General features: G+C 53.8%; 1 protein-coding gene across 1 annotated transcript in view; it reads right to left on the bottom strand.

The window, feature by feature from the left end:
• LOC102697333 (sodium/potassium/calcium exchanger 3) overlaps positions 1 to 25,284 on the bottom strand; it is a 52,351-nt gene that overhangs the window by 16,268 nt on the left and 10,799 nt on the right. The window contains exons 2-8 of the mRNA XM_069180591.1: positions 21,600 to 21,713; positions 11,313 to 11,389; positions 7,213 to 7,287; positions 6,689 to 6,773; positions 4,951 to 5,054; positions 3,847 to 3,921; positions 1,984 to 2,009 (exon numbers count right to left, since the gene is read on the bottom strand). Of these exons, the coding sequence (XP_069036692.1) occupies positions 1,984 to 2,009; positions 3,847 to 3,921; positions 4,951 to 5,054; positions 6,689 to 6,773; positions 7,213 to 7,287; positions 11,313 to 11,389; positions 21,600 to 21,713 (556 nt within the window). The remainder of the gene's footprint in view (positions 1 to 1,983; positions 2,010 to 3,846; positions 3,922 to 4,950; positions 5,055 to 6,688; positions 6,774 to 7,212; positions 7,288 to 11,312; positions 11,390 to 21,599; positions 21,714 to 25,284) is intronic.

Here is a 25,284-nt window from a genome sequence, read left to right as displayed (position 1 = left end):
GTATGGGTGGACAGATGGAGGGGTGGACAGGCAGGTAGGAGGACAGATTGAAGGGTGTATGGGTGGACAGATGGAGGGGTGGACAGGCAGGTAGAAGGACAGATTGAAGGGTGTATGGGTGGACAGATGGAGGGGTGGACAGGCAGGTAGGAGGACAGATTGAAGGGTGTATGGGTGGACAGATGGAGGGGTGAACAGGCAGGTAGGAGGACAGATGGAGGGGTGTATGGGTGGACAGATGGAGGGGTGAACAGACAGGTAGGAGGACAGATTGAAGGGTGTATGGGTGGACAGATGGAGGGGTGGACAGGCAGGTAGGAGGACAGATTGAAGGGTGTATGGGTGGACAGATGGAGGGGTGAACAGGCAGGTAGGAGGACAGATTGAAGGGTGTATGGGTGGACAGATGGAGGGGTGGACAGGCAGGTAGGAGGACAGATGGAAGGGTGTATGGGTGGACAGATGGAGGGGTGGACAGGCAGGTAGGAGGACAGATTGAAGGGTGTATGGGTGGACAGATGGAGGGGTGGACAGGCAGGTAGGAGGACAGATTGAAGGCTGTATGGGTGGACAGATGGAGGGGTGGACAGGCAGGTAGGAGGACAGATGGAGGGGTGTATGGGTGGACAGATGGAGGGGTGAACAGGCAGGTAGGAGGACAGATGGAAGGGTGTATGGGTGGACAGATGGAGGGGTGAACAGGCAGGTAGGAGGACAGATGGAGGGGTGTATGGGTGGACAGATGGAGGGGTGAATAGACAGGTAGGAGGACAGATTGAAGGGTGTATGGGTGGACAGATGGAGGGGTGGACAGGCAGGTAGGAGGACAGATTGAAGGGTGTATGGGTGGACAGATGGAGGGGTGAACAGGCAGGTAGGAGGACAGATTGAAGGGTGTATGGGTGGACAGATGGAGGGGTGAACAGGCAGGTAGGAGGACAGATGGAGGGGTGTATGGGTGGACAGATGGAGGGGTGAAGAGGCAGGTAGGAGGACAGATTGAAGGGTGTATGGGTGGACAGATGGAGGGGTGGACAGGCAGGTAGGAGGACAGATTGAAGGGTGTATGGGTGGACAGATGGAGGGGTGAACAGGCAGGTAGGAGGACAGATTGAAGGGTGTATGGGTGGACAGATGGAGGGGTGGACAGGCAGGTAGGAGGACAGATGGAGGGGTGTATGGGTGGACAGATGGAGGGGTGGACAGGCAGGTAGGAGGACAGATGGAGGGGTGTATGGGTGGACAGATGGAGGGGTGAACAGGCAGGTAGGAGGACAGATTGAAGGGTGTATGGGTGGACAGATGGAGGGGTGAACAGGCAGGTAGGAGGACAGATGGAAGGGTGTATGGGTGGACAGATGGAGGGGTGGACAGGCAGGTAGGAGGACAGATTGAAGGGTGTATGGGTGGACAGATGGAGGGGTGGACAGGCAGGTAGGAGGACAGATTGAAGGGTGTATGGGTGGACAGATGGAGGGGTGGACAGGCAGGTAGGAGGACAGATGGAGGGGTGTATGGGTGGACAGATGGAGGGGTGGACAGGCAGGTAGGAGGACAGATGGAGGGGTGTATGGGTGGACAGATGGAGGGGTGAACAGGCAGGTAGGAGGACAGATTGAAGGGTGTATGGGTGGACAGATGGAGGGGTGGACAGGCAGGTAGGAGGACAGATGGAGGGGTGTATGGGTGGACAGATGGAGGGGTGGACAGGCAGGTAGGAGGACAGATGGAGGGGTGTATGGGTGGACAGATGGAGGGGTGGACAGGCAGGTAGGAGGACAGATGGAGGGGTGTATGGGTGGACGTGGATTATAGGTGGATTTTAATTATAGGTGGCCATTCTACAACAGGACCCTCCACAGAGACAGTGAAGTCCGCTTAGCGCGTGTCAAAAGCGAAGGGGCTGCTCGGAAGACACACAGAGCTCCACCTGCAGCACCTCATCGGTTCTCAAACGGGTTCTGTTTGCGCGGCAGAACTTACCAGGCCACCTTCTCGTCGTAGATGACCTGCGAGAGGAAAAACCCAAAGAGAGGAGGTTACCGCCGGATCCGTGTGAGACCGGCCCCCCCGCCAGCCTCCCAGAACCCCGACACCCGCGGGGTTTAGGACCCTGTGCAGACGGTCTGATCCCGAAGTGACTACAGGGAAAACACGGATGGGGTCTGATCCGGAAGTGACTACTGGGAAAAGACGAACAGGATCTGATCCGGAATTGACTGATCCGGATGGGGTCTGATCCGGAAGTGACTACTGTGAAAACACAGACGGGGTCTGATCCAGAATTGACTGATCCGGATGGGGTCTGATCCGGAAGTGACTACTGGGAAAACACAGACGGGGTCTGATCCAGAATTGACTGATCCGGATGGGGTCTGATCCGGAAGTGACTACAGGGAAAACACGGATGGGGTCTGATCCGGAATTGACTACAGGGAAAACACGGATGGGGTCTGATCTGGAAGTGACTACTGGGAAAACACAGACGGGGTCTGATCCAGAATTGACTGATCCGGACAGGTCTGATCCGGAAGTGACTACAGGGAAAACACGGATGGGGTCTGATCCGGAAGTGACTACTGGGAAAAGACTAACAGGATCTGATCCGGAATTGACTGATCCGGATGGGGTCTGATCCGGAAGTGACTACTGTGAAAACACAGACGGGGTCTGATCCAGAATTGACTGATCCGGATGGGGTCTGATCCGGAAGTGACTACTGGGAAAACGCGGATGGGGTCTGATCCGGAAGTGACTACTGGGAAAACACAGACGGGGTCTGATCCAGAATTGACTGATCCGGACAGGTCTGATCCGGAAGTGACTACAGGGAAAAGACGAACAGGATCTGATCCGGAATTGACTACTGGGAAAACGCGGATGGGGTCTGATCCGGAAGTGACTACTGGGAAAACACAAATGGGGTCTGATCCGGAATTGACTGATCCGGATGGGGTCTGATCCGGAAGTGACTACAGGGAAAACACGGATGGGGTCTGATCTGGAAGTGACTACTGGGAAAACACAGACGGGGTCTGATCCAGAATTGACTGATCCGGACAGGTCTGATCCGGAAGTGACTACAGGGAAAACACGGACGGGGTCTGATCCAGAATTGACTGATCCGGATGGGGTCTGATCCGGAAGTGACTACAGGGAAAACACGGATGGGGTCTGATCTGGAAGTGACTACTGGGAAAACACAGACGGGGTCTGATCCGGAAGTGACTACAGGGAAAACACGGACGGGGTCTGATCCGGAAGTGACTACAGGGAAAACACGGATGGGGTCTGATCCGGAAGTGACTACTGGTAAAACACAGACGGGGTCTGATCCGGAAGTGACTACTGGGAAAACACGGACGGGGTCTGATCCGGAAATGACTACAGGGAAAACACGGACAGGGATGGAAGGGATGGCGAGTGGCGACAGTGATCCGGGTGCAAGTTGGGGGGGGGGGGCACAGGCAGACAGGCCCAGAACAGTCCTGTCGGGTTCGCAAACCCCTCCTCCTCTTCAGGACGCCCCAGCCCTTCCTTGTTCTGTACTGATCTCCCACACCTGCCTCCGGTTCCTGTCCCCCCCCGTCCTATAACACCCCGACGTTCCTGCCGATCGGGGCTCGGCTCTGGAAGATGGACACTGGGAAGCCCGCCTAACCGCCTGCACTGGGGTAACAAGAGCCCACCTTCCAGGCTGAAAAGTGCTGTAGAATCTCATTTGAAGAACGGAATTTATATACTTTACAGTATATAATAAGGTATTATATATTATATTGAATATAATACCTTAGATAATCCCAGGTGTTAGTGCTCTTCCCGCAGACTCAAAGCTCTGTTACTTACCAAGATGAGGGCCAGCACAGAGAATGTGTAGTAGATGGAGTCTCGGAAGAGAGACCACCAGGTCAGTAGCACTGTCTGGGGACAGAGAGAGAGAGACCCGGTAGTAGACGACCCTCCCCTTTGCATCGATTTGCTAAACGATTAAGCTTAAATGAGACGTAAAGTCAGATTTTTCAGTGCCTTTTGCGTGCTCAAGTGGCTCGCACTGCTGTCTCACGAATCCTGGGTTCTGGGTTTCGATTCGGGGGGGGGGGGGGTTTGGAACCATCTGGGTGGAGTTTGCATGTTCCCTCTGGCTGTGTGTCCTAAGACGGACTGGTGTCCCGCTGAGGGTGCAGTCTTGCCTTGTGACCTGGGCTCCCGGGAGGAGATCCGGGTGATCCGGACCCCCTACCAGGAATTAGCGCCTTTCAGATAACGGACGCATTTCATGCTGAGTCGGGTATATAAAACAAGGTGAAGAAATCCAACCTTTGAAAAGGTTTTGAACACAAGTAGCACTGAAAAGTATCCAAGGGGTGAAATCCCTGGATTTCTCCGGTAGGAGCATTCCAAAGCCCAGCTTGTAGACGAATTTGGGGGCCCTGCGTTACGTCTTAGATCTTAAGATCAATTCGAAACGCCACTGGCAGCCATTGCCGAGACACCAGAACAGGAGTGACATGAACAGCAGTTTGGGTCTTAGTTGGGTTCTGAGTTCCTAAACTGTTCAGAGAGCATTTCTAGGATTAGTGAAATGGTTAGCGTGTTTTGCTTTTGGAGTTCCTATGTGGACCACTGCTTAAGGTCCACTGGGGTCACCAGCTGCCTTACACTGTGTGGGGGTGACTTCACGTCTGGGAGTGGACTTGAACCAGGAAGCTCATGCTGCACAGTTTTCCTGCAGCAGAGGTTAATGAAAAGTCCATACTTGAGCCCAGAGCTCATCCCATGGATCAGTATCAGAAGAGATGCTAGTCAAAGGCAGATGGGTCCCCCATCCCCCTGTAACCCTGGTACCCCCGATACACCTGGGTGGACTGGACCCTCACCCTCCTGGACCAGGGCTCACAGCCCTGAGCGCCGCACTCTTCCGCCCCCTACAGGCCGTAGGCCTAGACGTACCTGTCCGGCGAAGAGGCCACACACGCCGATGATGACCAGGATGTTGAAGACGGCCGAGCCCACAATCGTCCCCACGCCCACGTCGCCCTTGGTGATGAACACACCTGCGGACGGAGGAGGAGACAATGAATGAATGAATGAGTCTAGAGTGGCACTGTGACCCGGGGTTAAATTCCGGTCCTGGGGTGCTGTCTGTGTGGAGTTTGCATGTTCCCCCCATGTGAGCCTGGGTTTTTCCAGGTGCTCCAGTTTCCACCCATAGTCCAAAGACGTGCTGGTAGTATTTATTGTGCACAATCAATGCTGTGAAAGTTATTCATTACAATATACTGTATACTGTGCAACAGGGGGATCATGAATTTATTCATCTTCCTAAATGAATGCTCAACCCCTTTCACAGAATTTATCAGGCTGTTACAAAAATACCTTGGCACTGTTGTTAATCACAGACGAACCTTGGAGGAGAAAACACGTCATATGTAAGCAGATCCAATAGCCTTTGTTATTCTTGAGAAAACTGTGTTACGTCAAAGACTGTATTCTACAGGACGTGTATTCAATTTCTTGCATCAGGAATTCGTCTTTTCGCAGACCCCAGCTTGCACTCCATGAGACACACAGACAGGGAGAGAGAAGCTGGGGGTCAGAGCGTAGGGTCGGGCATTTATACAGCACCCCTGGAGCAGCTGGGGTGAAGGGCCTTGCTCAGGGGCCCAGCAGAGTAGGATCCCTCTGCCGGCTGCAGGATTTGAACCGGCAACCTCCCAGCAAACGGCGCAGAGCTCCACCAACTTTTTATTCTGATATGGTTAAACAACAACTACCTCTTTCAGACATCTACATCAAACAGGTGGTGTCGAATTATTATTCCACTATCATCACTGTCATGATCCTCTCTTGCACAGCGCATCTGAGCTCCTTATTTGCTAAACATGGCCCAGACAGAAAGGGGAATTGTGAAAATGTGATTTCAGCCTTCGTCCCAGAAACAGGCCGGCCTCCTTTTGCTAAAGACCCTGTCCCAGCGCTGGGGTCAGCTGAGAGGACGTGTCAAGGTACCCTCTGACGAGGGCTGCGTTAAGACTATCGCAGACCCCGCAGGGCTATAGATTTTTAGGGAGCCCCACCCCACCTGACACACATCACTCCCGCCCAACAAACACAACTACGCCCCTACGTGGCATTACATTTAAAGTTCAATTCTTGTCCATAACCTTGTACGGAACTTAAGACAAGTTAGAATCACTTGTTAATAGCACGATAGTGGGGGGGGGGGTTTGGGGGCTTCTACACGTGAAGTCTTCCTGCATACGGTGGTAGCCCAGCTGATAAAACTCGTCCGGACAATCGTTTTGCCTTAGCGATGGATACAAATGGCGGTAGAGGCTCATGTACAGTGAAGGGAAGAACCGAAACAGCACCAGCACTGTTGTGATCACCAGGACAGACGTTCAGGTTCTCCAGTGACTCTGAAGACTTGACATCTCATCGCCCTGAGCCTATCGCCACGTGCATTTTCATCGCTGTGTTCATCGGCTGACACCAAAAAACGTGACACGGTGGGTTTCCAATCAATCAATCAGTAAGTAATCGGCGCATTTGATCGCGAGAGATATTAACGGTACCGGTACTTAGCGATACATGGAAGAATTGCAGTCGTCTGTCGTCGTCTCCTAATTATACCCCAGTCGCCCCAGTGGGTCCCCCCACCCCCCACACCCAGGGTGCCCCCGCTCACCGATGAGCGAGGTGAAGAGCTCGGGCGCCGAGCTGCCCGCCGCCATGAAGGTGGCGCCTGCCACATCCTCGCTGAGCTGGAGGTTCTGCGAGGGGGCGTGGGAAAGATGGGGGAGGGAGAGGGATAGGGAATAGGAGAGGGAGAGGGCAGGGGAGGAGAGAGGCGGGGGGGGGAGAGAAGAAGATTAACGGGATCGTCGGTCCACGGGCCTTTTCGGTGAAGGCAACAGCACACCTGGCTAATGCGTGAGATCTGGCCACCTCGCGGTTCCAGGCAGCAACTGACAGACGGGCAGAAGCCGAGTTCGGGGAAGCACAGATCGAGCCACAGCCACTCCCCAGCTGAGGAGAGGGGCTGGCACGCTGTGAGGCACTGTCTCTAGCTCGCTTGGCGCACAGAAATCAGCCCATCAGCAGCGCTTCCTAAATCACAGACACGGGGTACCGGCCTGAGATATAACGAGTGTCCGCAGCCAGGGGGGGCCGGTCACCCCCCAGCCCGGCGGCCAGGCCAGCAGCAGTTACCTCTGAGATCTTCTCCAGCGAAGGAACGAAGTAGTCGTCGCACACGATGGCGAGGGCGTAGAACATGTACACCGCCTGGGAGACAGCGAGAGGAGGAGAAGGAAAAGCAAGCGATCAGACTGATTGATTGATTGGATGGTTAGTTGATTAATTGATTGGCTGGTTGACTGATCAATCAATCGGTCTGATCGATTGCTTGGTTGGTTGGCTGCTTGGTGGATGGATCAATCGATCAATCGATTGGTGGGTTATTGGTTGACTGATTGATTAATTGATGGATCGACCGATTGATTGACTGGTTGGTTGGGGTTGGGGGTGATGGATCAATCGATCGACCGATTGGTTGGTTGTTGATTGGTCGATTGATTAGTTGGTTGCTTGGTTGGTTGATGGATCGATCGATTGGTTGGTTATTGGTTGACTGATTGATTCATTGATTGATCAACCGATTGACTGGTTGGTTGGGTGGTTGATGGATCAATCGATCGACCGATTGGTTGGTTACTGATTGGTCGATTGATTAGTTGGTTGCTTGGTTGGTTGATGGATCGATCGATTGGTTGGTTATTGGTTGACTGATTGATTCATTGATTGATCAACCGATTGACTGGTTGGTTGGGTGGTTGATGGATCAATCGATCGACCGATTGGTTGGTAATTGATTGGTCGATTGATTAGTTGGTTGCTTGGTTGGTTGATGGATGGATGGATGGATCGATTGATTGGTGATTGAATGGTTGGATGGATGGTTGGTTGGGTGATCGACCGGTCGGGTGGTTGATTGATCGACCGATCGATCTGATTTCTTTTTTGCCGTGTCCTTTTAATTTTCATGGAGCATTTGAGATCGAGGGGGGGTTTCTGATTCTGCTGCCGATCCACGAAGCCCATCGACTGGGCCAGCCGCCCTGCCCAGCCCAGAAGGCCACGTACAGCATCTGCAGACCCAGACTGGTCTCTGTGGGGGGTCAGGCTCTTCATTGCAACCCAGAGAAACTTGGGCAATAGTGTTAGAGGACCAGTAGGGGGCGACAGATGCAAGACTGTAAGGGGTGCTGTCTTTTATTATTTATTCATTGTGTTGTTATGTATTATGATTGTAATGCACTGTCTACATTGTGTGGGTTCGTCTGCTGTACTGCAAGTCATGGCCAGCAGCCATATCACCCTGCAGCTCCCCACTGGCAGCCCCACTGGAGCTCAGCAGGTGGGAGCCTGGCCAGTACCTGGAGGGGAGACTCCTGGGAAAGCTGAGGCTGCTGCTGGAAGAGGTGTTAGTGGGGCCAGCAGGGGGCGCTCACCCTGCGGTCTGTGTGGGTCCTGATGCCCCAGTATAGTGACGGGGGACACTAGACTGTAAACAGGCGCCGTCCTTCGGATGAGACGTCAAACCGAGGTCCTGACTTTCTGGGGTCATTAAAAATCCCAGGGTGTCCTGGCCAAATTCCCCCCCTGGCCTTTACCCATCATGGCCTCCTAATAACCCCCCTCTCTGAACTGGCTCCATCACTCTGCTCTCCTCCCCACTGAGAGCTGGGGTGTGGGGAGCGGACTGGCGCCTCATCCAGGTGGGGGTACACACTGCTGGGGGTGGAGAGGGATCCCCATTACCTGATTAGCGCTTTGAGTGGAGTGTCCAGGAAAGGCGCTATATAAGTGTAAGCAATTATTATTATTACTGCCTATGTCCCGAGAGATCAACACCAACAAGAAATCCAGAGTACCTGGACATATGGTAATAAACTCCTCTATTCTCTCTACTCTCTGCTCTGTACTGTTACAAAACTGTTCTAACACAAAATTGCACAATCGCATCATGCAGGTCGTGTGTATGCGTGTGTGACCCACAACGGATTTGTGTCCCATCCACGGTGTAGCCTGCCCTGTGCCTGTTGCTTTCTGGGGTAGGCTTTTGGGCTCCCAGGAAATGAATGGAAAGATGGATAAAATACATCACAGACACACATATGAATCACGCAGTGGAAAACAGCAGATCTATCATCCTAGTTCTACACACATTCCTCTTGGGCACTCTGTAGGCAGAGTGGGGGTCTGGTTCCTTTTCAGTAAAGTGGGCAGTTTTCCAACAGGGAAGACAGCAGGTTGAGACGCTGTGTCATTTTCTGTTTATACCCCGGCTTCAGAATTAACTTTGTCCAGACGCAGAGGGTAAACTGTGCCAATAACACACAGGGGCGCGGACTCACGTATTTGCTCCTCACCAGACTTCAGTGTGGAAAAGATCTCTCAGCTTTGAACATCCGAGATCTTTATTTTGGGGGGAGTGAACTAGTATTTTTTTGGGGGAAAGCAAACTGTTGTTTGGGATAACTCATTGTCTATTAGTAAAGCATCTTTAGTTACTAATCAGAAAATATTGGGGTTTTTTTTTTTAGTCAGCAAACGGCCGAGGAATCTGATTTTTATTAAGAAGCAGGCTAGGACTTTTGAGGTGGGAGCTTTTGCAGATCGCTGGTTTTCAAATATTGACAAGTGAGTCAACATGAGCCCCCTAACCTTGGGTTAAAGGGCAACACGGACGTCACGTCTTGTTTCAGCCACGTTACAGTAATTGGATGATCTTACCCCACTGGCCGAGAATGATATTGACGTGTTTTATACATTTGTACCATTGTCTATTTTCTCTGCAGTGAACTTTTTCTTAAATTAGCCTTCCATCCAAATGTCCCGTACAGCCAATCCAAAATAAAATACTTATTTTATTACTTAGACCTTCTTTATTCCTAATTCCATATTATTAATACTTTATTTACTGCATCTCTTGCAGAAAACGCCCAGCTGTCCGCACTGGGGGAAACCAGTAGGACTCTGTGAGACCGCTTCAGAGAACATGTCAGTGTCACGCCTGACATCCCTCACTAGAGGGAGCTCCACTACTCCCATTATTAAGAATAATAATTATTATTATAATTGCTTACACTTATATAGCGCCTTTCTGGACACTCCACTCAAAGCGCTTTACAGGTCATGGGGATCCCCCTCCACCCCCAGCAGTGTGTACCCCCACCTGGATGAGGTGCCAGTCCGCTCCCCACACCCCAGCTCTCAGTGGGGAGGAGAGCAGAGTGATGGAGCCAGTTCAGAGAGGGGGGTTATTAGGAGGCCATGATGGGGAAAGGCCAGGGGGCAAATTTGGCCAGGACACCAGGGGAACACCCCTACTCTTTTCAAGAAACGCCACCTGCACCCCCCCCTTGCTCCCACCTCCTCCCAGTTCCCGGCTTTTGCTCTCCTGTGCTCCATCGGCTGCTGTCTTTCCCTCTCTTCCTCTCGCCCGAAGAAGGCTGCCCAGCCAGAAACGTTCTGTTCCTTCTCTTTCTCAGCAAATGGACTGAACCTCGATTTGTTCCTCTGCGGCCTACTTGAGCTGCAACCTCAAACACATCCAATAGCCAATCCGACAGAGGGTCGCAGGGCAGTCGTTGCCTATCCCAGCAAGCAACAGGCCCCAGGCAGGATATAAGATGGGATCAGATCACTTTATCGGCCAAATCAAATGTCTTGCGTGAGGAATGTGTCTTTTCTCAGACCCCAGCTTGCTCTCCATGAGACACACAGACAGGGAGAGAGAAGCTGGGGGTCAGAACGCAGGGTCGGGCATTTATACAGCACCCCTGGAGCAGCTGGGGTGAAGGGCCTTGCTCAGGAGTCAATCCAACGGAGTAGGATCCCTCTGGTGGCCGTTGGATTCGAACCAGCAACCTCCCAGCCACAGGGGCACAGCCTTAGCCACAGAGCCACCACTCCGCCTTTACTCTGGACAGATCGCCTGTCCATCACAAGGCAGAGACACACACACACACTAGGGGCAATTTTCCCAGAAGCCAATGAACCCACCAGTCTTTGGACTGAGGGAGGAAACCACTGGGAGAACATGCAAACTCCCCACGGACAGCAAAAAGGGGGTTTTGCTTTTCCAGTGTGCTCCCGAGGCCCAGGCCTGTTACAGCCTGTGACCTCCTGACTCCACGCAGTGACTCGGGGTCACTGTGTGGTTCTGGAATCGCCGGTGTATCGTCTAGGGGGGGTGGGGTGGGGTAAAAGGGTGGGGTGTCGAACCCCAGAGGGTGGGTACTCACACACAGCACGTGCAGCAGGACCGCGCCCCTCTTCCGTTCCCCCCGGGTGAAGATGTCTTCCGGGAACTCGTGGATCGCTGCCGACGGGAGGAAACACAACAAAAGCAGATGAGAGCTGGGAAAACTCACCTCCTTGAACAACGTCCTTCAGCCAACTGGAGCAACGCCTGGGCCCCCCTTCCTGCCCTGGCTGGGAGGCATACTTATAATAACGATTCCTGACACTTCTATAGCGCCTTGCTGGACCCTCCACTCGGAGCTCTGTACAGGTCCTGGGGATCCCCTCCACCCCCAGACAGTGTGTACCCCCACCTGGATGAGGCGCCAGTCCGCTCCCCCCACACCCCAGCTCTCAGTGGGGAGGAGAGCAGAGGGATGGAGCCAGTTCAGAGAGGGGGGTTATTAGGAGGCCATGATGGGTAAAGGCCAGGGGGGAAATTTGGCCAGGACACCGGGGTAACACCCCTACTCTTCTCGAGAACCACCCTGGGGTTTTTAATGACCACAGAGAGTCAGGACCTCGGTTTGACGTCTCATCCGAAGGACGGCGCCTGTTTACAGTCTAGTGTCCCCCGTCACTATACTGGGGCATCAGGACCCACACAGAGCACCCCCTGCTGGCCCCACTAACACCTCTTCCTGCAGCAGCCTCAGCTTTTCCCAGGAGTCTCCCCCTCCAGGTACTGGCCAGGCTCCCACCTGCTGAGTCTCCAGTGGGGGCTGTCAGTGGGGAGCAGCAGGGTGACAGGGCTGCTGATCCAATCCAAACCTCTCTCTACAGTACCAGTACACTCTTACTCCTCTTGTAGAGCTGTACTGTCTTCAGTCAGGGGAAAAAACAGGGTAATAAATCACAGTACAATCAGGGCAGACCATGATGACAGTGCTGAGCTGCAGGCTGATATGGCTGCTGGCTAGCTCCAAAGATCCATGCTATCCGAATTTTTCTTTGAGTGCTTGCCCCTGTAATCAGTCACCCCAGTGGTGTTATTGTCTGAAGAGCTGTTTCCAACAAGACCAGGGGCAGCTGTCGACTGGAGTACTGTACAACAGTCCGTCACAAGGGCGCAAGTCTGTGGTCTTCGAATTTAGTCACTAAGAGTCCAGCACAGTCCATGAAATTCAACCACCCATTTATTGAGCGACTCTTCCAATTCTCTGCTGCGGGGAAACTGGAGCCTATCCCAGCAAGCAACGGGAGAAAGGCAGGGCACACCCTGGATGGGACGCCAGTCCATCACAAGACACACACACACACACACACACACACACACACACACACACACACACACACACACACACCAGGGCCAGTTTTCCCAGAAGCCGCTTGTGTCTGAACTGGGGGAGGAAACCCAACTTGGGGGAGAACGTGCAAACTCCCCCCAGACAGCACCCCGGGGCCGGAATTGAACCCGGGGCCCCAGGGCTGCCAGGCAGCAAGGCGGTACAGCACGTTCCTTAGGACCTGAATAAGTAAACTGATTAATCATCGGTCCCGCAAGGGGCGTGACACTTCAGAAGCCGGAACAAGCCGGAAGGTTCTGGGGATTTGGAAACCGGGCCCTGATCTTGGCCAGGAAACGCAGCAGCAGGCCCGGCAGCCCAGCGCGAACACGTCCCCCCCGACTAATTCCCCGTGTTAACGAGCGTGGGCCGGCTGGAGAGGCAGAGGATCAGACGCGGTCGGCTCATTACCCGACCGCTGGGAACACAGAGCAGCGCAGAGACACCCACGGGAGACAAGTTGGCGCGTTCGGCGTTTTGATGCCTGCCGCCAGGAGGGGGAGGGGGCGAAATCAGAAGCTCGCCCCAGCTGGCTCCACTACTGACATGCTGTTCGCTCACTCCTGACATCCAGCGCTTATAAAGGTTACTGGAGTGTGCCTGCAGGAACCTGGGATCACCAATTCACCAATTAACTAACGCTACTGCACAAGGTGGGGGGGGTTTGCAGGTTCGACGCCACTTTACTGTTATGCTGTGCCACCCAGTACCTCTAGCTGTATAAATAATAATCATTGCTTACACTTCTATAGCGCTTTTCTGGACACTCCACTCAAAGCGCTTCACAGGTCACGGGGATCCCCCTCCACCCCCAGACAGTGTGGACCCCCACCTGGATGAGGCGCCAGTCCGCTCTCCCCACACCCCAGCTCTCAGTGGGGAGGAGAGCAGAGTGATGGAGCCAGTTCAGAGAGGGGGGGTTATTAGGAGGCCATGATGGGTAAAGGCCAGGGGGGAAATTTGGCCAGGACATCGGGGTAACACCCCTACTCTTCTCGAGAAACGCCCTGGGGTTTTTAATGACCACAGAGAGTCAGGACCTCGGTTTGACGTCTCATCCGAAGGACGGCGCCTGTTTACAGTCTAGTGTCCCCCGTCACTATACTGGGGCATCAGGACCCACACGGACCGCAGGGTGAGCGCCCCCTGCTGGCCCCCACTAACACCTCTCCCAGCAGCAGCCTCAGCTTTCCCAGGAGTCTCCCCTCCAGGTACTGGCCAGGCTCACACCTGCTGAGTCTCCAGTGGGGAGAGCTGCAGAGTGATATGGCTGTTGGCTGAAAACAGGAGCCGCTTCTTCAGACACAGAGCAGCCTGAGACTGAAGCCATCCTGCCGGGTCAGTTCGCCGTGACACCCCCAGTAAGGCGCTCGGCTACAGTTAACCTCCTTCCCGCCGCCAAACAGCAGGACCAGAAGGGGCCGCCTCTCGGTTTGTTTACTTCTCTTTTATCCCGGGGTTGCCCTTATTTTTTTATTTTTAAAGGACTGCCTTCTCCCACAGCTCTTTTTTTTTTTTTGTTAATTTCATGCCGGACCTGTCAGCTCACATCGAGGGCCCGGCCGTCGCAGCCCGGCGGAAGGTTTTGACAGGCCGGCCGGCCCCCCGGCACCGCAGTTGCCATGGAGACCGCCCCCCGTCCGGGAAGGCGGGGCGGGGAGGGGGGAAGGGGAGGGCGAGGGCTACGATTGGCTCCTGGCTTCCGACGCACGGCTGCGGGCAGCCAATGGCGGCTCAGCGACGGGGGGGAGGGGGAGGAGTCGGCGTGAAGACAGGGGAAGTGAACCCGAGGGACTTGAGGAGAGAGAATATGGAAATAGCAGCAGTTCCAAAGAGGAGGGAGGGAAAAAAAAGGCTGAAAATAGCTCTTTTTTTCCCTGACTTGACGTCCCCCGGGACGTAGCTCAAAGACTACAGAACAGCCTGGTTTACTCCTTCATCTCCGGCAGTGGCCTGTGGTGCCGCTCTGTAAACACAGCCCGGCGGACTGTGATGATTAGGCTTTCGGCTCCAGCACACCTGCCTGCTTTTAAACAGCAGTACCCTCTCATGCACCTCCCTCTGTCCCCCAGATCTGAGAATCCGTCTCTGTCTTCAGATCTTTTTTTTTTTAAACTATCGCTGCACTCAACTCGCTCCGGCTCACGGGCGCTTTATAACACAAGCTCAAGCGCCTGTTTCCAAGGCGTTCGCCCAAAACACGCCTCTAAGGCCATCCGAATAATAATCTGTAGCCTGTAGACCCCTGACGGCCTGCTGGTTTTCTTGCTGTGCTGTTGTGCAGGTGGGGCAGCCTGTCCCAGCCTCCCACGGCGGCTTTTACGCAAAGGGTGGTGGGAGCAGGGAACGAGCTGCCCAGGTCGGCTGTTGAAGCCGATATTTTGGCCTCTCTCAAGACACCGAGGAAATGAGATCCTGAGATCAGGACAGGAGGCACTTCTTTACACAGAGGGAGGTGGGGGTGTGGAACAAGCTGCCCAGGTCTGCTGTCGAAGCCGAGACCCTGGCTGTTCTCAAGACGCAGCTGGCTGAGATCTGCCAGTTAGGATAGCAGGCACTTCTTTACACAAAGGGTGGTGGGAGCAGGGAACAAGCTGCCCAGGTCTGCTGTTGAAGCCGAGACCCTGGCTGCTCTCAAGACGCAGCTGGCTGAGATCTGCCAGTCAGGACAGGAGGCACTACTTTACACAAAGGGTGGTGGGAGCAGGGAACAAGCTGCCCAGCCATGATGTAGAAGCCCCTGCCCTGGCTCCTGTTGAGACACAGCTGGATGAGATCCGCCAGTCAGGACGGGAGGCACTACTTTACGCAAAGGGCGGTAGGAGTGGGGAACAACATCAAGCAATGGTGACCAAAGGACCACCCCTCCCTCTGCAACAGAATTCAATGCCACCCCAATGTCCTTCCAGAAGAGGGAACCTCCTACTTAACAACAACGTCAATGTGGGGATCTCCGAACCCCCCAATTCCCACCCCGGCCTGGGTTCGATCCCTGGGGTTCTGCTGTCTGGGTGGAGTTTGCATGTTCTCCATACATTTGTGAGGGGCTCCTCCGGGTGCTCCGGTTTCCTCCCACAGTCCAGAGACATGCTGGTGGGTTAATGGGGTTCTGGGAAAACTGGCCCTGGTGTGAGTGTGTGTGTGTGTGTTCTGTGATGGACTGGCGTCCCATCCAGGGTGTACCCTGCCTTGTGCCCGTTGCTCGATGGGTTAGAGTTGGAAGAAGGGGTGGTAACAGAACGCTGGTAATTATGGGGTGCACACGAGAAGGCACAAGGTATCGCCAGGACTAACCAGGGCCGGATTGTGGGGGTGCGTAGACCCCCGGACACTTTCACTCTCAGAGACGTGCACAAAGAGGGGGGGACGCCGATTGAATGACGTCGATTGACGTGACGCCCTTGAAACTGTTCTTCATGCCGAACCCCGTGATTGATGGGGCGAGCCGAGCGCCCGTCACTGCGAGACCCCTAGTTTCTAGAACGGCCGCTAGAGAGCGTGTGATTATTGATCTGGAGCCCCTAGAGCCGATCGCAAGTCACTTCGGTACCTCTAGTTTCTAGAACAGTCTCTAGAGAGCATGTGATTATTGATCTGGAGCCCCCAGAGCCGATCGCAAGTCACTTCGGTACCTCTAGTTTCTAGAACAGTCTCTAGAGAGCGTGTGATTATTGATCTGGAGCCCCTAGAGCCAATCGCAAGTCACTTCGGTACCTCTAGTTTCTAGAACAGTCTCTAGAGAGCGTGTGATTATTGATCTGGAGCCCCTAGAGCCGATCGCAAGTCACTTCGGTACCTCTAGTTTCTAGAACAGTCTCTAGAGAGCGTGTGATTATTGATCTGGAGCCCCTAGAGCTGATCGCAAGTCACTTCGGTACCTCTAGTTTCTAGAACAGCCTCTAGAGAGCGTGTGATTATTGATCTGGAGCCCCTAGAGCCGATCGCAAGTCACTTCGGTACCTCTAATTTCTAGAACAGCCTCTAGAGAGCGTGTGATTATTGATCTGGAGCCCCTAGAGCCGATCGCAAGTCACTTCGGTACTTCTAATTTCTAGAACAGTCTCTAGAGAGCGTGTGATTATTGATCTGGAGCCCCTAGACCCGATCGCAAGCACGCTGTTCCAGCTCGTGTCTCGTGAGTCGCTAGTATGGCCCTCCTTCGTGGGGCCCCTCAACTATCCCTAGGCCCCCAGGCTCTGTGCCTGCAGAGGCTCATGGGAAATCGGCCACTGGGACGAACGGAGAGGGGAAAAACAACAACTTTTTTCTCAGCCTCTTGAAAATCAGATGGCTCCGGTGGGGGGTCTTTGTCGGGGCCCGGTAGACGTGCAGAGCCCTGCTTGAAGAGGGTGAGCTGAGAATGGCCGTTTGCGTTTGCCCCCCCCGAGCGCTGCTGGGATAGCCCTCCCACCGAGGACGTGTCCTGATTTAACTGGCAGGTGTCGGGGGAGCTTAACCGCAGACAAACAAACAACACCGCCACTGGGGCTTCTAAAAATAACCACAAAAGGCGTTTTTGGGTTTTTTTTTTTTGTGAGTCTCAGTTTGTTTTCTCCTTCCCTTGTGTGTGTGTGTGTGTGTGTGTGTTTTGAGCGCTCCCTGAGCTACGCAGGCCTGCTGTTCCATGTGCGCGTCGCAGGGCCTGGCCTGGACTCTGACACTGAGCATCCGGTCGCTTAGCAACGCCAGCCTCAAAGGGCCCAGGCATAGCGATGCCTGTGCCCTTTTAAGGAAGAGAGAGAGAGAGAGAGAGAGAGAGAGAGATGCTCAGGGGATCGGGGGCACTGAACACAGCTTGTAGATGCAAAGACGGGAGATTAAAAAAACACACACACACACACACTCATGCTGGGGCTGCTGTTCGACCTCGCTACTAAATCTCCCCGTAACCTGATTACATTTCAAACGAGATTGGAGATGTTCTACCCCCGGAATGTGGTCGAGATGGGGCATTTCTCTGGATTAGACGACAGCGGTCTCGCATCACACAGTTAACGCTACAGTTCGGACGGATTAGACATCAAACGGAACATCCCAGCACTGCTAAAATATCGGAGTTAGTTAGCCTCTTTGTAGGTTTATGTTTAGATCACTTTATGGGGCATATACAGTTTCTTGCGTTAGGGATGTGTCTTTTCGCAGACCCCAGCTTGCTCTCCAGGAGACACACAGACAGGGAGAGAGAAGCTGGGGGTCAGAGCGCAGGGTCGGGCATTTATACGGCGCCCCTGGAGCAGCTGGGGTGAAGGGCCTTGCTCAGGGGGCCCCACGGAGTAGGATTCCTCTGCCGGTCGCAGGATTTGAACCGGCAACCTCCCAACCACAGGCACAGAGCCTCAGCCACAGAGCCCCCGCTCATTACAATAATGTGTGACCATTATTGTGAAGCTGGGGTTAAAGTAATGACCACAAAGACCCCTAGTTTTTCTTTCAGCAGACTGGGGTCCCCCCGGAGGTCAGGGCTCAGATACTCTCAGGCTCCCTTGCCTCCACGCGTATCCTCCTGTGTGGAGTTTGCGCGTTCTGTCTGAGGACAGGTGGGTCTTCCTCCTGAGTGCTCTGCTCACAGTTGCAAGCTATCCAGGTTCATGCTTGAATTGCCTATATTCTGTGAGTCAGAGCGTGTGTGTGTGTGTGTGTGTGTGTGTGTCTCGTGCCCATCAGCCTGCTCAGCTTTCATCTCACAGCAAAACCTGGACTGGATGAAGCGATCAATGAATGTGAATGGAAGATTGATCAGCTCTTTAGGCAGAGAGAAGGATCGACCTGGGACGTCATAAAAGGAAACCACAGCATTCTACCCGAGAAAACGAACACTAAGAGGCGATTCACAAGCGAGCCAAAGTGTTCGAAAGTCGATGATTAATACGGTTTTAGGGAGTGTGTGGAGTGCTGTTTACTCAAGCCGTTCCTCATGTTTCCCCGACTCCAGGACAACCTTCTCGGCTGGTTTACAACGTGCGAAACCTGTGACTCATCTCTCCTGTTTGGTGTCCGGCTGCACACTTAGTCATCGGCCGCCTGGTTCATCCGCATGGAAAAACCCCAAAAATATGATGTGCAAGGCCGTCGCTTTGCTCCAGTCCTGTGAAAACAGGAGTGGGCGGTCTAGGGGATGGAGCCGAGATGCCGAGGGGTTGGATCTGTGCTCTGGAGGGTTTCGAGAAACGGGGCGATGGGATTCTGGAAGGGTTTGTGAGTGTCAGAGGGGTGTGTCTACGGGTCTGGCTCTGACAGGTGGGAGTGTCAGAGGGGTGTGTCTACAGGTCTGGCTCTGAGAGGTGGGAGTGTCAGAGGGGTGTGTCTACAGGTCTGGCTCTGACAGGTGTGAGTGTCAGAGGGGTGTGTCTATGGGTCTGGCTCTGACAGGTGGGCGTGTCAGAGGGGTGTGTCTACAGGTCTGGTTCTGACAGGTGTGAGTGTCAGAGGGGTGTCTAGAGGTCTGGCTCTGACAGGTGGGTGTGTCAGAGGGGTGTGTCTACAGGTCTGGTTCTGACAGGTGTGAGTGTCAGAGGGGTGTGTCTACAGGTCTGGTTCTGACAGGTGTGAGTGTCAGAGGGGTGTCTAGAGGTCTGGTTCTGACAGGTGGGTGTGTCAGAGGGGTGTGTCTACAGGTCTGGCTCTGACAGGTGGGCGTGTCAGAGGGGTGTGTCTACAGGTCTGGCTCTGACAGGTGGGTGTGTCAGAGGGGTGTGTCTACAGGTCTGGCTCTGACAGGTGTGAGTGCCAGAGGGGTGTGTCTACAGGTCTGGCTCTGATAGGTGGGCGTGTCAGAGGGGTGTGTCTACAGGTCTGGCTCTGACAGGTGGGCGTGTCAGAGGGGTGTGTCTACAGGTCTGGCTCTGACAGGTGGGCGTGTCAGAGGGGTGTGTCTACAGGTCTGGCTCTGACAGGTGGGCGTGTCAGAGGGGTGTGTCTGCAGTCCTCCATATGTCCTTGATTCTTGCAGCTAGTCCTGTATATGTCCCTTTAAGACCACTGGTGGGGTTTGGACGGCTGTCTGATCAGACACTGAACAGGGAAGCCTCCTGGCACGCCCTGCGGTTTGAGCAACGCTTGTCGGGCATCAACACTGGTGGATCAAGCCGGCGCCTCATCCCTCCTCCGTCAGCGGGAGGTGGAGGGGGGGAGGAGGGAGTTAATGGGGCGCTGGCAGCTGGAAAAGGGGGGTACCCCAGTGATCCCCCCTCCTCCTCCTCCTCTCTCCCAGCACATTCTTCTCCAAGACAGATCTTCCAGCGTTTCACAGATCTTCCTAAAATGGGCTGCCCCCGCTGCAATCAGAACTTCAAAACCACCACCCCCCTCCACCCCCCACGAGAGAGCGTTGCCTCATGCCAGGCCGAAGGTCTACTGTACTCAGAGTCTTCGCAGGGCTCCCAGAGCCGCGCACAGCCGCGAGACGCGCCTTTGATGTGTCTGCTCCGTGCCCTGCTGTCCGTCCCCAGGAGAGAGGCGACAGCCTGCAGGCTCCTGCTCCTGGTCTTTTAAATAAAACAAGCTCTACCCCCCGAGCAAGAAGAATCCTCACTCATTGTAACTGCTTCCACTGCTATAGCGCCTTTCTGGACCCTCCCTCTCTGAGCTCTGTCCAGGTCATGGGGATCCCCTCCACCCCCCAGCAGTGTGTACCCCCACCTGGGTGAGGCGCCAGTCCGATCCCCCCACACCCCAGCTCTCAGTGGGGAGGAGAGCAGAGTGATGGAGCCAGTTCAGAGAGGGGGGTTATTAGGAGGCCATGATGGGTAAAGGCCAGGGGGGAAATTTGGCCAGGACACCGGGGTAACACCCCTACTCTTCTCGAAAGACACCCTGGGGTTTTTAATGACCACAGAGAGTCAGGACCTCGGTTTGACGTCTCATTCGAAGGACGGCGCCTGTTTACAGTCTAGTGTCCCCCGTCACTATACTGGGGCATCAGGACCCACACAGACCGCAGGGTGAGCGCCCCCTGCTGGCCCCACTAACACCTCTTCCAGCAGCAACCTTAAGTTTTTCCCAGGAGTCTCCCCCTCCAGGTACTGGCCAGGCTCCCACCTGCTGAGTCTCCAGTGGGGCTGCCAGCGGAGAGCTGCAGGGTGGTCCCACAGGGAGTGGGACACTCCGATATCATTTTATCCCACCTGCGTGCTCAGCCGCCCTGTCAGCTAGGCGTTGGGGAGCCTTCATTTAGTCATCAGCTTCTGATTTAGTCGCCTAAAACGTCTGCTGCATATAGTCACACACTTGCAATGTTGTCTGGCCAGCCGAAATGGGACGAGAATCAACCGCGCTTCAAGTTGACTGAACCTGAATCAGTTTTAGTCACGCTTTGGCTGTGTGGTTTGATTCTGTCACGTACAGCGCACAGGGGTCTGAGTTTACTTTAGATTTAGTGTGGATCCCAGACTCTGGCCTGGGGTGATAACTCCTGACCTGGCTCGAAGGGGTTTTAAAGAAGCACCCGGTGTGGCACGTGACAACCGGTCAGGAATAGCCGATCGGGCTAGGGATAACATGAAAAGAGGACTCAGAGACCTCCATTACTGGTTGATAACACAGTGAGACCATGGCTGGACTATATACCCCCCTCTGTAGCACTGCTGGCGGTCGGGACACTGTGGGGAAATATACCTTGTGTGTGTCTCCTTTTAGTGTTCTACAGAGGCTATTAATGTTACAACTGAAGTCATCTCAACCCTTCACTGGACTGTGCTGTGACTCCCTGTGGCTGGGAGGTTGCTGGTTCAAATCCCGCGGCCGGCAGAGGAATCCTACTCATTGGCCCTTCACCCCCCAGCTGCTCCAGGGGCGCCGTATAAATGCCCGACCCTGCGCTCTGACCCCCCAGCTTCTCTCTCCCTGTCTGTGTGTCTCCTGGAGAGCCAGCTGGGGTCTGTGAAAAGACACATTCCTGATGCAAGACATTGTATAGGGCCGATATAGTGATCTGATCTTATAAATGAAGCGTAGTCCCTTTGTCCTGGGTGTGTGGTGTCCTGCTGTGTGAAAAAAGGCTCTTACCAGCTCGGGTGCAGTTGAGGGTCTGGTTGTCCTCTCTGTGAAAGGCCAGCCTACGCGTGTTCCAGCCTGGCCCAGGATCTTCCAGGTCAAAGCCGGGAGAATGGACCTCAGGGGCTGGGGGAACACAGGAGGAAAGCCCGGTGGTGAAATACAGTTCTCTCCATTCAAGGCCAGGTCTGCTACTACTTTACGGGCTTCAGGAATAGGAATTAAGCAACGCTTGGGGGGGGGGGGGGGGGTAGGGCATTTTCTTTTACTTTAAGCAAGACGGGTCAGCTGTCTTTGAGGGCAAAAAAAATATGTTCTTTTCAAGGTCAATTTCAGTCGAATCAGAAACTCGACTTTAAGTCCTAAGCTCAGACAGCCAGGTTTGGAGAGATGACCATAACCCATCCATTCATTTTTGGAAATGCTTTAACCAGTATAGGGTGTCAGGGGGGAGCCAGAGCCTATCCCAGCAAGCAACGGGCACAAGGTGAACCAAAACGTTTTTTTTTTTCTTTTTAACCTCTCTCTGATACAAGTAAAGGAAAACACACAAACTTCCACAACATGACAATGTTCCCTTTTTTGCGGGGGGAACTAAACAGTTCTATGCACATATACACCCTGGATGGGACACCAGTCCATCACAGGGGGAATTCTTCGTTGGCTGTTTATTTATGCTGGATTCAATTTTTTTTATCTGTAGGCTTCAGAGGCCTGCGCGACCCCGAAGTGCGTCCCCCTCACCCCACTTCCTGTGCAAGGTGCGCCGGAAAAATGTTTCCCCCTTGGGCGGTGGGAGTCTGGTGCGAACTTCCTCGTCGACCTTGTAGAAGCGGAGGTTAAGGAAGTTCTTGGCGGGATTATCAAATCATCCTCAGGCCAACAAAAAAATCAAAAGGAGCTGGTCAAAACTGAATGGCTTTCTCGCACTTGTAAGTTTCCTTATATCCTCAGGATTCCCATACAACTGTCTCAAAACCAGGCTGATCTTTGTCATCTTCAGTGTTACTTTAATGCTACTTATTTTAAAAATAAAATGCCATAAGGGGGCAACAAAATGGGATTTTATCTTTGAACGTTTTACATCACAAACATTACAGGTGGACGGAGATGGATATTTGGGCCAGCACGTCAGAAGGTCAATAGTCGCTCACTAGTTCCCTGCCTCCAGGATCTCGGGGACTCCCCGCTACAGGAACGTAGCCTGTTCCCGACACCCGCCACTCTTGGTGTAAAGACGCGCTCCCTGAGCATGGCTGCCCACACAGCCCCCTCCCGGCCTCTTTGCAGGCCCCTGGGTCTTTGTCGGCAACCTTTCAGGGTTTCGGGACAGACGTTGTGGCAAACCGCAGAAGATGCAGAGGGCGAACTTTGTTCGAGTGGGATCGGGTTCAAAAGGGTCCTTTTCGCTTTCTGCGGAGAATGAATGGTGTGAATAGAGGAACGAGGCTGGGGAGGGGGGGTCCGCCCTTGGGGATATTCCAGGCAGGGAATTCTGGGGGAAACACACACTGTGCTGGACAACTCGGAATGTGATCGGTGGTACAGCCTTCTTAAAGGGGAACCGCTGTCCCGATTACTCAGTTACTGGATCTCGGTAACAAAATAAATTCATTGCCGGTTATAGGAGAATTTTACACATTCCGAACTCTGCACAACATCGTGAACTTTGTGAAAGTGCTGTAACTGGCCATGTGGTTGAGAGTTTGCACAAACATAAAGCAGCCCTTCCTGCTCACTAGTCCCTGTACTGACTAATGTCCTGAGATGTGAAGCGGCCCTTCCTGCTCACTAGTCCCTGTGCTGACTAATGCACTGAGATGTGAAGCAGCCCTTCCTGCTCACTAGTCCCTGTACTGACTAATGTACTGAGATGTGAACCAGCCCCTCCTGCTCACTAGTCCCTGTGCTGACTAATGCACTGAGATGTGAAGCAGCCCTTCCTGCTCACTAGTCCCTGTACTGACTAATGTACTGAGATGTGAGGCAGCCCTTCCTGCTCACTAGTCCCTGTACTGACTAATGTACTGAGATGTGAAGCGGCCCTTCCTGCTCACTAGTCCCTGTACTGACTAATGTACTGAGATGTGAAGCGGCCCTTCCTGCTCACTAGTCCCTGTGCTGACTAATGTCCTGAGATGTGAAGCGGCCCTTCCTGCTCACTAGTCCCTGTGCTGACTAATGTACTGAGATGTGAAGCGGCCCTTCCTGCTCACTAGTCCCTGTACTGACTAATGTACTGAGATGTGAAGCGGCCCTTCCTGCTCACTAGTCCCTGTGCTGACTAATGTACTGAGATGTGAACCAGCCCTTCCTGCTCACTAGTCCCTGTACTGACTAATGTACTGAGATGTACGAGCGAATAAGTCCAGGTTGTGCAGCAGACATTTCACCACAGAAATGTTCCAGCGTGATCCGCAGGCAGTGTTAACCAGTGAGTAGTATTTGCCAGTGAAACCGTCTGGGAGAGGAGAGCAGTATTTCTACTGGATTAGAAGAGCTGGATCCACAAGCCTGCTTGTTTACAGGGTCACAGGGCCGCTCCACCTCACCGGAAGTCCTGCTGCCTCGTTCTGAATCCCAGAAAAATGGCGCTGAGCAGACCGGGAAATTTTAACTGATTTTGCGATGTGAATTGGAGGTTTTACAACAGTCATGTTAACATTCATTTCTGGTACTTTCTAACCCCTCCCAAATACAAAAAACTGCGCCTTAATTTCCCTTTAAATTCCATTGGTCGGCTGGGCAAATACTATCTCCATCCGTGTATATGTATACGGTATTTTTTCTATATATTTATATACATACGGCGTGCTGGTCACACACCGCTACACTATGAAATGGAAGGCTTTAGAAAATTTCTGTTTGTGTGGGGTGCTTGGGACAAACTGTTCCTGCCGCGGAAAGGCGAGACGTAAATTCGCCGCAGACAGACGCGGCGGGAAAGAGAGGCGAGAGGACGGAGGGACTGAAAATGATGGAAGGAGAGGAGGAGAGGAGAAGACGAGACGGGAAAGAGCTGAGGAGAGACGCGGGGGAGTGGGTTGGGTGAGGCGGGTGACCCGCTCCCGACACGCAGCCCCGAGTGAGCCCTCACAGCGCCGGAGACCAGCGCCCCCTGTTTCCCGTTTTGATTTTTTCCGCGTTTGAGGGAGGAATTGGGGGGGAGCTGGGGAGTTGGGGAGAGTTGGGGGTTAGCGCTTCACAGCCAGAAAACAGCAAACGAAAAAAAAACTCCTCGGAATAAAAGGAGAGGTGGAAAAAAAAGAAAAGAAAACAAGCACTTTCTCCCCGTCTCCCCCGGTTGCCGTGGCAACGGGGGCTGGAGCCATTGGAAGCGAATGTGAGGGAGGGAGGTGTGTGATTGGGGGGGGAGGTGATCGACACTGGTTTGGGGTGGGTGTTGGGGGTTGGGGGGCATCAGCGGAGAGTGGATGGCCCTCTTTTGCGTCCTGAGCTCATCAAGTCTAAGAATAACATCGGCCGGCTCAAAAGGCGCCGTCTTTTCTCGACGAGCAAAGTGCCCCCCCCCCCAAATAAACCTTCTGCTACGGGCCTGCTCTCTTTCTTAGCCTCTATCGCGCAGGGCCGGATTGTGGGGGTGCACAAAGAGGGGGGGGGCGCCGATTGAATGACTTCGATTGACGTGACGCGCTTGAAATCAGTCCTAATGGCCGAACCCCGTGATTGATGGGGC

This window comes from Lepisosteus oculatus, chromosome 18 (genome assembly GCF_040954835.1).
Source record: "Lepisosteus oculatus isolate fLepOcu1 chromosome 18, fLepOcu1.hap2, whole genome shotgun sequence".
Lineage (NCBI taxonomy): Eukaryota > Metazoa > Chordata > Actinopteri > Semionotiformes > Lepisosteidae > Lepisosteus > Lepisosteus oculatus.
This window is presented reverse-complemented; position numbering and strand designations above follow the sequence as displayed.